Source organism: Cololabis saira, chromosome 3, assembly GCF_033807715.1.
Source record: "Cololabis saira isolate AMF1-May2022 chromosome 3, fColSai1.1, whole genome shotgun sequence".
Taxonomy (NCBI): domain Eukaryota; kingdom Metazoa; phylum Chordata; class Actinopteri; order Beloniformes; family Belonidae; genus Cololabis; species Cololabis saira.
Window position 1 is genome coordinate 48,637,948 of NC_084589.1, and position 16,257 is coordinate 48,654,204.

Here is a 16,257-nt window from a genome sequence, read left to right on the forward strand (position 1 = left end):
TATTAGGGGATGTTGTAGAGAGCCAAATGTTGTGCCAGGAGTCCCTCTGCCAGCATCCAGCACAGCTGTGGCAGATTCCAATCAGCCCAGCTGCTCCACCATCATGATCAACGGCTGCCTTCATAAGCTGCTGAGAGACAACACTCAGCGCTTAGACGTTGACTACTGTGGCTCCCTCCAGTCTATCCAGTGTCTCCCCGCTCCACCGCGCCATCCACCTCCCCCGGATTGAGTTTACTCATTAAAACATTCATTTGCAACTTCAGTCTCAGTGTCTTTGCTTTTGGGGTCCCTGGCACATTTGGCTATTTCAATTCTTGAGTGAGCATAACACCAAATGTCCTGGAATAGACAAGTTGACCAAATAGTGCAGAGAATGGGTAGAGGTATAGCTGTGATTAAACACTGCAGGAAGTTTTTGCCTAATGATTTGATTAAACAGGTGATACACGCATCAGTCTTGTCAAATGTAGATTATTGCTCCGTGATTTGGTCCAGTACAACCAAACGTAACCTGGCCAGGCTGCAGGTAAATCAGAACAAAGCAGCTGGCTGAGTCATTCAGCGCCTTTATTAGACCAGTGGAAGTATAATGAATCCCCATCTATCCTGGTGAAGTGGAGAATGCGTGCTCTGCAGAAGATTATCATTTTTGTCACACACGCAGTCATTTGTCGAGTCGGACATCAGCAGGTCATTTTCTGTTGCCTCCATGTAGAAGTAACTTAAAACAGAAGACAATGAATCACAGAGCGATGGTGGTGTGGAGTGAATTACCAGACCTTTGGAATTTAGATAATATGATAAGCTTTAAGAAGAAGCTCAAGATATTTTTGTTTACTCAGGAGAATATAATGGATTGTTAAGAATTGAGCTATTAATCTGTTTATTGTGTTGACACTGTTTCCGTTTCATCTATTTCTTTTTGTAGCAGGGCGAGTGCCAGACCGACAGGACAGAGAGGACACAGGGTTTCAGTGCAGAACTCTTTATTCGCAATTCACCCACACACGTGCACCAACACCTTCAGCAGCTTCACAGGGAGACCCCTTGCTGCAGGGCCGTTCCTGACCCATTTGGCGCCCTAGTTAAAATATTTGCAGGCGCCCCCCACCCCGTTCCCGTCCTGTCCCGTCCCATCCACTACCACCACACACACACACACACACACACACACACACACACACACACACACACACACACACACACACACACACACACACACACACACACACACACACACACACAACAAACGGAATGGCAATTTCTTTAGGATGTATTAAATAATTAAATATATAATATTACTGATTACTTCTGGCTCTCGACTAAGGCGGACGCTTTTTCTGCTCCTTCTCCCTATCTATCTGCCCTGCTACTGCTTGCTTGTCTCGTCTCCAGAGTTTCCTTCTTTTCACTCCTCCGAAACTACAAACATGGAATTGATTAACTGGTCTCTCAGCACAATTGACCAAATTTTTGCAACAAGAAGACAGGGGGTAAGGGAGCCCTCTTGCCCTGATGAGACATTCTTTGCTGGGTACACAATGGATTCGTACAAGTCGTGGAAGCCTTTGTGTATGGCGATAATGTCAATCGAGGACGTAGAAGATGCCTACATATTTGGATTTATGATCGCAGGATTTCTCCTGATTATCTCCATGATCGGAGGTGGGAGTTTCCTGATGTATCGACAAATGCGTAAGTCGCCGGCGGCCTTTTTTACTCACTTTTCCAGGCTGCCGGACGTGGCAGATGGATCAAGCAAAGCGATCAGCGCTCTGACTTTTATGCTGGGGGAGCAGGCCCGTAAGCTGGATGCGATTCTCGAGCAGAACCGCAGGCTGGCGGGGGTCTTTGAGCTCATTAACAAGATGGATAACAACATGGAGAAGCTGGGAGCTCAGCTTGGCCGGAATTGATCACTATTCGTCTGATTGGAGTCGCTGATGATGATGATGATGTTGTGCAACTCGGGTAGCTTGGCTGTCCAGTTATCGAAGGCTAATGATAATTCTATTAAAGAATTATTAATAATTAATAAAGTGGACTATTTATCAAATTGTATTATCAAAAATGATAATTCTCGTAGGGGCACCACCCCCGATGCCTTACTTCGGAGGAAATTGTGATAACTAAACAGCAGAAAATCAGTCTCATTATGATTTGAATTATCCTGCAGAACAGCAAATCTTACTATATCTTACAGAATAACAGTGAAGGCGTGATATCCGAACACTAGGCTCTGCTTAAACAAATCAATTTGTGACCAAATCTTGCATGAAATAACAACAACCACTCGTTAAAACTCAATCAGAATTTATTTACATACGGGTATCAAAGAAGATGTGAATAGATACCCAATAAATCCTGACGGCACACTACTTAAGTATTATAAAACAATTAATTAACTAGGAAAACAACAATCAATAAAAAAATGAAATGAAAGTTCAATGCATGGAATGGGAAAAAGAAATCAAAGCAATAATAAAAATGATGATAAAGAGCACAATAATGATAACGTACAGTAATACGCATACAGTAATCTCATTAAACATAAGTTCAGCTTTACACCGTTCTAACTGACTGATCGCCCACACGCCACCTCACGTCTCCTCTGGATTCTGGATCTGGGCTGCGGGCTCTGTCGGTGGTGACCGGGTTCCTGCCGGGGGTTCCCGGTGTCGGAGAGGTCCGGTTCAGCTTTGACCCCACCGCCGATCGCTTCTGGCGGGGATGCTCCGATAGCGAGCGGTCCCTCAGTCTCTGTCCTGCTCCTACTTCAAAAAGAAAAGGGCAACAGTTGCTGCAGCGGCGCCTCACGCCGGCTCTCTGGTCCTGACCGCGGCCTCAACACCGGCCTCGTTGCGACGGGGGGGCCGGTTCCTCCCTCGGAACGTCGGCTCACGTCCCGTGTGTGTCGCCAGGCTGCGGGAGGGGTTCGCGGGTCCAAGGCTGGAGCTTCTACGGCGGGTTCTGGCGGAGCAGTCGTCCTGGACGCACGGTCCCTGGTGTGGGGAAAGTGCTCAAAGGAAGAAAGGAGTTAGCAGACAGAGAGAGTTGAGAGTGCCGCACTCTGGTATCGGATTTTACGCCCGGCCTGTTAATGCAGGTCCGGAACGGCTCCCCCCCCCCCGCCCCAGGCTCTCGGGGAGTAGATGCGGCAGCGGCTGCACCGTTCGCAGGCACGTCTTGTCCGGTCCGCTGGCTGAGGGAGAGAGAGAGATGCACTGGGCAGGACGGGAGTTTGAGTTCCGCGGGCTGCGTGATGTCACCAGCCCCTGGCAAGTGATTGGGTGCTTCCCGCTTTTGGGCTTGGGGCGGTTTTACTGAGAGGGACAGTCCCCCCCTTCAGGGCTCGCTTCCTGGGGCTCCACTGAGTCTGAACCCCCCCTGGTGTCGTCACCCCAGGGAGTCTGTTCCTGGTCCCTTTGCGTTGTCTTTTCCTTTGTTCCTCCAGGTCTGGCGGGAACCCTGCTGGGTTTGTGGGGGCTATACTGCGCCTGACCCCCCTCCTAGGTGTCGTAACTTACTATCTCGACCGAGATCACCAGGAGGCACATTGCAGCCGATTTTCAGCTGAGCAGTTTCAAAGTTGGATATACACATTCACAAAATGTTCATACACATTTATAAGTCCAGAGTTCACATGACGTACACATTTATAAGTCCAGAGTTCACATGACGACGCCCAACAATGATGATTCAGAGACTGAAAGGAAGACCGAAAATTACTGGGGCTGCCTTTTTTCAAAACAATTGCTGATTCTACTAATTTGACCTTGACAGAGCGGTCTTGGCACGACCGCTCCTGCTCACAATCTCCTGGAGGAATGTAAACAAGATGACTCTGTCCTAAACTAGCCCTTCCCTCTCCCACAAACACTTGCGGATCCTGTTTTCACACACATTTGGCTGTGAGCGGATCTGGGCGGAGGTTCACGGACAGACTCATTGCTTCACAGACACTAACTGATAAGCACACACAATTCCCTCAATTAATGTCAACGCCTTTCTCGGCCCCCATCTTATCAGCCCCTCCTGACACAGACTCCGGGTTTGAGCGCCAGCTGCAATGGCCGCGGCCCTCACTTGGATGACCTGTGCCGGCCCCCCCCCGACCTCCCATATCATATACCCATAAGCTTATGATGTTGTTTTGTTGTGTGTATGTTGCTTCTCTGTGCTGAGGTGTTTTTTTGCACCTTGACACTAGGTATTAATACACAGTGTGAAGATGCCTTTTTTTCCCTCCTCCCCCCCATCCCAGTGTCATCCTTCCTCTAAAAATGGCGTCCGTATTAATGGTGCCATCGGTGTAAACCGGAGTCCTCTCGTCCGATTTTATGTCTGACCGGCAAAAAAGCTTTTTCTGATTATTATTATTATTATTATTATTATTATTATATTTCTTTATTTGTTATGGACATCACAATAACATAGGACAAACCAAATGCACTGTTTGAGTGTTTTAGCATACATGCTAATTTGCAACACTTGTCCACAGGAGGCTTTTTAAAAAAATAATATAAATACAATACAATAAGATATACAATAAAATTAGAGGATGACATAAGATATAAAGCAAAGACAACATTCAAGATCAGAACCAGACCTGACCTATTCATGTAGGCACTGTTGTTTTGACTTGAGCCATAGTTTGAGTCCTCTGTTAAAAATATTGCCACACGTTTCTAATTTTAAATTAGTCGGTAAGGAATTCCAGAGTTTTGCACCCTTCACAGAAAAAACCGACTCACCAAAAGAGGTCTTATATTTTGGGATACGACAATCACCATTGGTGCAGGCCTGTGTGGTTACTCTACCAGAGCTCTGATGCCTAATAACGACTTCAGAGAACAGGGGTGAAACATGATTATATAAACATTTAAAAACCAGTTTAAGACTACTAAAATTCACAAAGTTTTCAAAAGTTAAAAGGTTGTGTTTTCTTAAAATTTCACAGTGGTGCCATCTCATAGGTTTCTGATCCATAATTTTTATTGCCTGCTTGTATAATGATGTTATAGGTTTTAGAGTTGTTTGAGAGGCAAATGACCATGATGTGATGCAATATGACAGATGTGAAAAGATCATTGCATGCATGTATAATCGAGCAGTTTGACATGACAAATTCCTTCGAATATAACGAAATAAATTTAGATTTGGTTTGACCTTCTTGGAAATTTGCTTAACCTGACTGTTGAATTTTAAATTCTTGTCCAGAATAATGCCTAGGTACTTGACTTCGGTCACTACATCAATTTTTTCCTGGTCGATCCATACCTCAAATATGTCATTAGCAGCCCTATCACGTATAGAGAAACACATGGAGACAGTTTTCTTTACATTAAGAGTTAAATATGACAGCTCAAGCTATTTATGAATATTTAGTAGTGCCTGTGTCAGCTGCTCGCCTGCCAAGCTTGGTGTTTTTGCGGACACGTAGATGACAGTGTCATCAGCATACATCTGGCAGTTGACACGCGGACAGCAGTTTGGTAAGTCATTAATGTACATGGAAAACAACAGTGGTCCGAGTACAGACCCTTGTGGTACTCCCATGCTGTTGGTATGCAGGCTTGACTTCACCCCATTGACCCTGACACATTGTTGTCTCCCCTCCAGGTAAGACTTAAACCACTGCAGAGCTGCTGGTGACATTTTGAATTGATTTAACTTACTCAGTAGGATGCTATGGTTAACAGTATCAAAGGCCTTTTTTTAGATCCAAGAACACTGCCCCCACAACAAGTCCTTTATCCAGTAGACCTTTGACTCTTTCAAGCAAATAGCAATTAGCTGTTTCTGTGGAGTATTTTTGTCTAAATCCAAATTGCTGTGAGTAAAGCAATTGGTTAGACTCTAAATGTTCCATCAATTGCTCAGCTACAATTTTCTCCAGGACTTTTGATATTACAGGGAGGATAGCAATAGGCCTATAGTTACTTGCTATCTCCTTGTCTCCTGATTTATAGACCGGAGTAATTATTGCAGTTTTCCATCTGTCTGGAAATGATTTTGTTTTTATTGACAGGTTTACTAAATAAGTAATTGGCTCCAGCAGACAATTCAGATACTTCTTGATTAAGACAGCATGTAGATTATGAATGTCCTTTGACATGGAGTTACTCATGTTCACAATCACTTTTTTAACTTTATCCTGAGACACTTCTTTGATATGAAAAGACTCAGAATGAATCTGATTCACTTCTTTAGAGTTTGACTCAATAGTTTTAAAATGACTTGCCAGTTCTGTTACAGACTCAATAAAAAAGTGGTTAAAAACATTTGCAATGGTCTCATTACTGTAAATGGGCTCATTACAAACCTTAAGACAGTTTATTTTAGGATGCTTTTGCGTACTGGAATTGGTTAATCTGTTTATGTGTTGCCATAGTTTAGAGCTACAGCCATTGGCCTCTTCAATGAGTTTGGAGAAATAATTAGTCTTGGCCTTCCGCAACTCAGACACCACTTTATTCCTCAAGCTAGTATACATGAGATGGTCAGTGTTGTTTTTTGTTATTAAGGATCTTTTCAGAGCAAGATCTCGTTTTTTAATGATTTGAAGAATATCATTATTAAACCATGGAAGAGAGTATTTTTTGGGTTTACTTCTCCAGGTTTTTGTGTATTTATTTATTAGATTGCTTAAAGTAGAGGTAAAGCTTTTGACACTATAATTTAGATCTGGCTCTTTAGTTACTTTTTCCCAGTTGATTTTCTTCAGATCATGTTCAAAGTTAGCTATTTTTGATTTGGGAATTCCTGTTGTTAAAATGGAATTTTCCATTTTGTTATGATGAACTAGACGTTTTTTAGTTAGCTTTCTTACAATCAGTGTCATATTATGGTCTGAAAGTCCAGTAATAAGATTATATGTTTTTGTTATTCTTTCTGGCCTATTTGTAAAAATCTAATCTAAAAGAGTTTCACTGTTTCTAGTAATTCGAGTGGGTCTATCTATGAGCTGTTCATATTTAAATTTCTCTGTAATTGATTTTAATTTTGATCTACCACGTTTTTCCAGCCAGTTGATGTTAAAGTCCCCAAACAACATACATTCATAACCATTGTCAATAGAGAGAAGAGTCTGAGTCTGATTCTGATTTGTAATAAATAAGTAATACAACAACTCAGAGCAGCAATTAAATAAAGAAACAAGTGCAAACACAAACAAAATTTCAAATAGTAAAATAGGTCAAGTAAAATTTATTGCTCACAAATAATAACAACTACTACCAATAATAACTATATACAAAATACCCTGTAAAAACCTCAATTTAGCCCACAACATCTTACAATAACAATTTTAACAACAATAACAACAGCATTATAGCCATTGACCGGCTAACATGTTAGCATCACTCCCGTTTTCCCAACAATTATCTAGATTTTCAGCAGACAATCAGAAGTAAGTTTAAGAATAAAACGTGAGGATTACTTAAATGCACATGATTGTCAAGGTCAGGGGCGGAGCAGGGGTCCCAGCCTAAGGGGGGTGAAGCATTCTAGATGGGCCCTTGAGGCCTAAACATCTCCGTTAAAACATAATCGCTAAAAAAATGCCACAGATCAGCTCTCTGACACACAACCACAGCACGCAGGGGACACGGTCAGAACTTCAAATGAGGTTTCAGCACCATGGATTTACCAGTCATTTTGTCAAACCTAACTATAACCCTAATGCAAACTTTAAAATATAAGTATCAAACTGGAGATAAAAATCAAATGACATCCAGTGATGTCTATGGAAGCCCATCACCGCCAGTAAAAGAAAAAAATAAGACGAAATCTTAGCCTTAAAAATAAAAATATCCCCACGGTAAGTCATAATTATGACTTAAAAAGTCATAATTTCAACTTTTTATCTCATAATTATGACTTTCTATCTCATAATTTCGACTTTCTATCTCATAATTTCGACTTTCTATCTCATAATTTCGACTTTATATCTCATAATTTCGAATTTCTATCTCATAATTATGACTTTCTATCTCATAATTATGACTTTCTATCTCATAATTATGACTTTCTATCTCATCATTTTGACTTTTTATGTCATAATTATGACTTATCGTGGGGATATTTTTATTTTTAAGGCTAAGTTTTCATCTTAGCCATAGATGTCGGCAGAGGCGATTCTAGGGTCTGTTGGGGCCCTAGGCAAGAATTTCTAGGGGGCCCCTCAAACCAGCGTTCATCACCGTTATGTTATAATAAACTGACACCAACGAAAACTTTATGAAATTTATATTTATTTACACACTGCTAATTTACACACACGACACTGTGTAGTTTTTTTTTTTTGACACTGCATACAGGTGGATGACCGTGATCATGGGAATGACAACATGGGGCCCCGTAAGGGAGGTTTCTTACTGGCTACTGAGATGTCATTGATAATTGCCTTATGTTTGTTTAAGGAGGAGGATGTGGTCATTGCGGTTACCACATTTTGAGATCTGTACAGTAAAAACAGCCTTCAATACTTTTTTAGTCCTCAAAACCCCTGATAGGAAACACTTTTGTAATAAAAGTAATTATTAAAAAAAAAAAAAATTTTTTTTTTTTTTTTTTTGGGCCTCATGGGCCCCCCAACAACTCGGGGCCCCAAGCAGTTGCCTGCCTTGCCTGTTCACAAGCTGCGCCCCTGGATGTCGGATTCGCTGAGTAGATCAATTCAGACACGTGTGTTCAACCTACACGACAACAGTTTACAATGTGCAACGACATGTATTTAACACAATCAGACACGGCGGTCAAACAGCAACAAACAATATAGGAAAGGCCATATATTCAGCGTCATGACAATGTTATCAGAAATAATTAATATTATGACAGCTTACCAATGATGGTTTAATCCAGGGTTGGGCAGAAAACCACAACAAAACATATTTCCATCCACATCAAAACATATTTCCTGCTTTAAGGCTCCTTCTGATGTGACAACTGGCTAAAGGCTGATTTATGGTTCTGCGTTACAGCAGAGCCTACGGCGTAGTGGGTGGGGGAGGGTCGCCGCACGCGAGTGTGTTGAGGTGAGGGACCGCAGCAAAATTAATTGTGGCTGCCAGAGAGGCAGAAGGATGCAGCCAGGCAGAAATTAAAATTAGAAAAACGATTTCATTATTATTTAAAGACTTTTGGCTATATATGTACTGTTGTTGTTTTTTAGTGTATTCATTTCTAATTTTTCAAAAGTTTATTAAAAAGAAAAAAAAAATATCAGGCCGGGGTCCATCAGGCCGAGCCAACCCCTTTTTCAGAAGTAGGGGGTGTTAAAATGTGAACAGAACATGATTGTTTGTTCTATCTCACGCTGTCAAGAAAGTTGTTGTGTTGTTGAAAAATGGAGAAGATTTTCTTTTTAAATTGAGCTATGGATTTTACTTTTCTTAATATCTTATTTGAGAGTGTGATGAGAAAATGTAAATCCTGACTTTAAAAAGAGGGAACATAGAGTCATAATGCCATTGTGCTGATCATATTGGGTTTATTTTTTTACTTTGTGGAGGTTTCCTAGTGTCTGTTGTCTCTGAGTTGTGAGCATGTATGTTTATGTATTTTAATTAATGATAATGTTGTTATTCAGCTGATGATTCTGATGAGACCCGAGAGAAACGGCTGTCAAAGATCAGCAGCTAACAGGGATCAAATAAAACATCCAAACAAACAGTTCTAATGATCAACAGTTGAACACTTGGGGCCCGATTTACTAAAGGTTTGCGTGTGTTAAAACCTGTGCAAACTTGACAGCACCCGCAAACCAAAGTGCCAGCTGATCTACTAACAGCGTGCAAAGAGGATTGCGTCTCTGAAATGCGCTAAATTGCACACGCAATTCAGTTAGTACTTTTGCCCTGATGAATAATCAATATGGGGCGTAACCGCCAGAGAGCGCTAAATACTGGGAGGGGAAGATGCAAATTGCTCCATTTACCACGCGCAATGAGATTTACCAAGCCTGAAAGTAATTGCGCGTATTGTGATTGCGTCTGTATTTAATACGTTCGAAAGGAAGGTGCTAATCTGCTGCTCCCGTTATTGTGGCAAGGAGGCGACATCCAAAATCAAAGAATACGCAGAGAGAGTCTTTATTCTGCTGCATGCTATTTTAAAAATGGTTGCACAAGTTTTATTAAAGGCCACTTTTTCTTTAGTTCTTCGCCTTATATCTTGCCACCTTCTCTTATTGTGCCCCCCTCCACTCGCCCACAAGCAGGCCAAGCCTTTGTGCCAAAACTTTGTATTTTATTGATTACTTATCTTATTGAACGTGAAATCATCCTTCGTAAATTACATTTAATTAAAACCCGTGCTTATTAATCACAAAACATCATGACCAAATCCGCTCCGACCCGCTGTGTCAGGATCAGCGCAGACAGACTGCAGCTTCACCTGAATTATGGTTCTGCGTTAAATCGACGGCCATATGGTCCCGTCTGTCACACATTTACTGTCAGTGTTTGCTATATAATATATAATATTTGCAATATACTGTGGACATCTGAATAAAAACTTAACTCATAAATAGATTGAATCAAAGCGCTCTCCAGCTCTGTGTCTGATGTCTTTTTCTCCTCAGATCATGCCGAGCACCGCCGGGTCACGCAAACCCGACCAATTAAATATTAAAATCAAATTCAGTCCTGTGGCCCGTTTTTCTATTTCGTATTTTTGATCTGTGCCTAAAATTGAAATATGAAAAACCAGACGTTTTTCCGTTTTTTGTGTTACCAACTGCATTTATTCTATCGCAGGTTTTCTCCGATATTGCGTTTCTTTTGGTAATGTTTAAATTTCTTTGCTGTAGTTCATGAATGTGTTTATTTGCCTCTTCCACTAATATCTCTAACTCCAACTCGTCAAATTTCATTTTGCGCTTGTGACTTGTGACTGTGCTTTCCATCCACTCTCCATGGCGCAGATCTGCGCTCGCAAACCTTAAGACACGCAACACCTCATTTAAATACTGCTGTTTGCACCTGTTATCAATTGCGCACGCAATCTTAGTTGATCACCCGCAAACCACGCAACAACAGCACGCGCAAACTTTTTCAGTGCACACGCAATTTAGTACTCTTTATTTAGGATCTTAGTAAATCGGGCCCTTGGTGTATTCTGACCTGAGAGACTCCAGGTGACAGTGTGGACTCTCCAGTCCAGGACACAGCTTCTTCAGTCCTGAATCCTGCAGGTGGTCGTTACTCAGGTCCAGTTCTGTCAGACTGGAGGACTGAGAGCTGAGAACTGAGGACAGATCTGCACAGATGTTCTCTGAGAGGTTACAGTCACTCAACCTGCAGAGGAGATTAAAGGGAAATTATGAGGTTATTTAAAAGTTGATTATGTAATTTAACAAAGAAATAAATGATATAATATCAATGAATATTGATTATTTCAACTAATAATCATCAAGTGTTGATCAAAGTGATTGCTGCATGTCTCTTCTCTGCATGCAAATGTTCAATTTATACATGCAGCCATTGGGAAGTATAATCCAGAATCACTGCATACACTTTCATTGTTATGCTGTTGATACGCAGCTCTATTTATCTATGAAGCGGATGAAACAGAACCGTTAGTTAAACTTCAGGCATGACTTAGGGACATCAAGGACAGGATGTCCAGAAATGTCTTGCTTCTAAATTCAGATAAAACAGAGGTTGTCATTCTTGGTCCAGAGCATCTTAGGAAGGGATTAGATGGTGTTGCGATGGCTTCCAGTGCAACTGTGAGAAACCTTGGTGTTGTTTTCGATCAGGATTTGTCGTTTAAACCATATGTTAATCAGGTTTGTAAAATAGCGTTTTTTCATCTCCGTAATATTGCAAAAATTAGGAAAATCCTCTCGCGGATCGATGCAGAAAAACTAGTTCATGCGTTTGTATCTTCTAGACTAGATTACTGTAATGTGTTATTAGCAGGGTGTCCAAGTAATTTGCTGAATAGGCTCCAGCTGATCCAAAATGCAGCAGCACGAGTACTGACAGGAATCAGCAGGAGAGACCACGTCTTCCCAATGTTAGCGTCGCTCCATTGGCTACCTGTAAAATTCAGAATCCGATTTAAAATTTTATTACTTGCATATAAAGCCCAAAACGGCTCAGCTCCGCAGTATTTACAAGACCTGATAGTGTCTCTCCTGGCAGAGCTCTCCGCTCTCAGAGTGCAGGTTTATTCGTAGTTCCTAGAGTATCTAAATGTAGATTTGGAGGGCGGGCGTTCTGCTATCAGGCACCATTACTATGGAACCAACTTCCAATCTGGGTTAAGGAGGCTGACACCACCTCCACCTTTAAAACTAAACTTAAAACCTTTCTGTATAGTAAAGCCTATAGTTAGTGTTTAGTAAACCTCTAGCTGGTGTTGGTAAATCTCTAGGTAGTGTAAACTCTAGTGTGTTAGAGTCAGTAGTCATAGTTGCAGCTATAGAACAAGACTATAATAGTTAGTCTCAAATATAGCTTCGCGGTAGATATGCTGCTATAGGCTTATGCTGCAGGGGGGCACCAACATGATCCGCTGGGCGGTGCCTCTCACCCTTCTTCTCCTCTCTCTTTCCCTTCCTCTCTTCTCCATTTCCATTTTTACAAATGTCTCATAGCTATCGTTTTGTCCATCGCTCCTGTAGTTTCTTGTGCTGGCCCCCCCTTTTCTCTTTTTTGTGCATGTTTGCAAGCCGGATCCTCGGGAGTTGCGTTCTGGCCTGCGGTCCCGGCCCCCCCCCCCCCATCCCCGGTCATCCCGTTACTGCTTCCACCTGCCTACGTGGATGTCTGCTGTGTGATGCTGACAACCACCCCCCCCCCCCCCCCTGGTCATCCCGCTGCTGCTTCCACATGCCTGCTGTGTGCTGTTGACGTCCCCGACTCCCCCACTCTGGTACATTTCTCAGATCAGAATTGAAATTCTCAAAACTACTTGTTCAATCTTCACATCATTGTGTCACTTGTGCACATCAAAAAAGCAGTTTCTCATTTCTTCGAACAAGTTGCAAATGCATTTGTCATCCATGCAAATGATAATGTACAATTTTCTGCTGTTTCCTACATTATCAGTTGTTTATGTCATGTTGATCAAAATGTATTATAATGGGTCTCTGTTGAATAGTCTCACCCCCCACAACATTTAGGCATTAGTTCATCGCATAAGTCTTTACATGCAAAATGGTTGAACAAGTTGTCATAATATGTCAGCATATTTCTATACATTTCCATTAAACTTTGTTTCTAAATCTGGCCTGAATTGGTAAATTGATCCCAGGTGAATCTTGACTTTCTGTAATGAAGGGAAATATGTCAAGCATTAGATCAACCAATGATCAACCAGTTTTCTGAAATAGCTCAAAGGTGCATCTCATGAACTATCAGCTGGCAAGTATACATATAGCCGGAGCACAACACAATGTTACAATGTCTGACAATGGAAGGACAAGGAATTGGACGGGGTCAACAGCCAGAGAGAAGAAGAAGAGGAAGAGGAGTGAGGCTGCGTGGCGGAGGAGTTGGGAGGCAAAACAGAGGAAGAGGCAGAAGAGGCCGAGGACATATGCGCGTTCCTGATGAGATAAGACCTACACTTGTAGACCATGTTCTCAATCATGGGCTTACAATGGCCGAGGCTGGTCGAAGGGTGCAGCCAAATGTTGAGAGAACAACTGTGTCCTCAATCGTTCAGACTTTTCGTCGACAGAACAGGTATGTAATCTAACAATAGGCACTGTACTGTAATACTGTATACTTTCTGTAATGCTTCATACAATATGACAGTATTCTACTTTCATTTTACAATATACAGTAAGTATACTATATACAGTCACATTTTATCTTACTCAATTTTGTGTTTTGCATTACTATATTTTTTCCACATAGGACTGCAAGACAACTTCACAGGGAACATGACTAAGCAATTTGACTGTCTTATCCGTACACAATGACACAAGCACTTGTGATTCTGATGCACTGACACGTTCATTGACACAGATATTTAATTTTGAGAGATGAACTAAGGATTTTGAGCAAGAGACTGGCTTTTGCAGGTAATCCATGGTGTTTTGCTATTTGTACGAACTGTTTTGAGAAATGCACTTACTGTTTTGCAAATGTCGAGGATGATCTGAGAAATGTACCAAAGCGACTGAGAAAAACTGTAATAATTGCTCGGGGATTATATTTCTAATTATGTTTATGTTCATGTTCTGGATCTCTGGAAAGCGTCTACAGACAACATCTGTTGTATTAGACGCTATATAAATAAAATTGAATTGAATTGAATTGAATTGAATGTAAAGTTTCCTGAGATGAATCATTGATGAGAACTGGTCCCCCATGAACCTGAACTTAGTTGAACAGTGAATTTAACTGGTTTCCTCCATGAACACAATATGTGATTGTAATTAAATCAGATGTGTCCGTGTTCGTCCTTACACAACTTTCTTGGAGGCTTTGACCACCGGCAGCAGCCTCTGTAGAACCTCCTCTGAAGCTGAGTATTTCTTCAGCTCAAACACCTCCAGATCTTCTGATGACAGTAAGATGAAGACCAGAGCCGACCACTGAGCAGGAGACAGTTTATCTGTGGAGAGACGTCCTGACCTCAAGTACTGTTGGACCTCCTCCACCAGAGAACCAGCGTTCAGTTCATTCAGACAGTGGAACAGGTTGATGCTTTTCTCTGCAGACAGATCCTCACTGATCTTCTTCTTGATGTATTCAATTGTTTCCTGATTGTTCTGTGAACTTCTTTGTTTTGGTTTCAACAGACCTCGTAGGAGAGTCTGATTGGTCTCCAGTGAAAGACCCAGGAGGAAGCGGAGGAACAAGTCCAGGTGTCCGTTTGGACTCTGTAAGGCCTTGTCCACAGCACTCTGATACAGGTCAGTCTCTGTGTCTTTTTGTTCCTCCAGCAGGTTGATTCCAGAGCTGATGAAGGTCTGATGGACATGAAGAGCAGCCAGAAACTCCTGAACACTCAGATGGATGAAGCAGAACACCTGGTCCTGGTACAGGCTGCTCTCATCTCTAAAGATCTGGGTGAACACTCCTGAGTACACTGAAGCCTCTCTGACATCGATGCCACACTCTCTCAGGTCTTGTTTATAGAAGATCAGGTTTCCTTTCTGCAGCTGCTCAAAAGCAAGTTTTCCCAGAGACTCCACCATCTTCCTGCTCTCTGGACTCCAGTGTGGATCTGTCTCAGCTCCTCCATCATACTTGACCTTCTTCAGTTTGGCCTGGACCACCAGGAAGTGGATGTACATCTCAGTCAGCGTCTTGGGCAGCTCCCCTCCCTCTCTGGTTTCCAGGACTTTCTCCAGGACCGTAGCAGTGATCCAGCAGAAGACTGGGATGTGGCACATGATGTGGAGGCTTCGTGATGTCTTGATGTGGGAGATGATCCTGGTCTGCTCCTCTTCTCTGAACCTCTTCCTGAAGTATTCCTCCTTCTGTGGGTTAGTGAACCCTCTGACCTCTGTCACCATGCAGACACACTCAGGAGGGATCTGATTGGCTGCTGCTGGTCGTGTGGTGATCCAGAGGCGAGCAGAAGGAAGCAGGTTCCCCCTGATGAGGTTTGTCAGCAGAACATCCACTGAGGTGGACTCTGTAACATCAGTCAGGACCTCATTGTTGTGGAAGTCCAGAGGAAGTCGACTCTCATCCAGACCATCAAAGATGAACACGACCTGGAACTCTTCAAAGCTGAAGATTTCTCTGGTTTCAGTGAAGAAGTGATGAACAAGTTCCACCAAGCTGAACTTTGTCTCTTTCAGCACATTCAGCTCTCTGAAGGTGAATGGAAGCAGGAACTGGATGTCCTGGTTGGCTTTGCCTTCAGCCCAGTCCAGAGTGAACTTCTGTGTTAGGACTGTTTTCCCGATGCCGGCCACTCCCTTCGTCATCACTGTTCTGATTGGTTCATCTCTTCCAGGTGGGACTTTAAAGATGTCTTCCTGTCTGATGGTTGTTTCTGCTCCGTCTGGTTTCCTGGAAGCTGCTTCAATCAGTCTGACTTCATGTTCATCGTTGACCTCTCCAGTCCCTCCCTCTGTGATGTAGAGCTCTGTGTAGATCTGCTTCAGAAGGGTTGGGTTTCCTGCTTTAACAATCCCCTCAAACACACACTGGTACTTCTTCCTCAGCTTAGACTTCAGCCGCTTTTTACAAAGTGGAGCAAAAGTACCTTAATAAAAGTGGAAAAAAGAAAGTGATAAGTGTTTATAAAGTTCAACATAATTCCCCTAAAGAATCA

At 42.3% G+C, this 16,257-nt stretch overlaps 1 protein-coding gene across 1 annotated transcript in view; it reads right to left on the reverse strand.

Annotated features, from left to right (window-relative positions):
- Positions 1 to 16,257, reverse strand: part of LOC133440735 (NACHT, LRR and PYD domains-containing protein 12-like) — a 239,256-nt gene that overhangs the window by 96,935 nt on the left and 126,064 nt on the right. Inside the window, exon 6 of the mRNA XM_061718052.1 lies at positions 11,130 to 11,303. Coding sequence (XP_061574036.1) covers positions 11,130 to 11,303 — 174 coding nt within the window. The remainder of the gene's footprint in view (positions 1 to 11,129; positions 11,304 to 16,257) is intronic.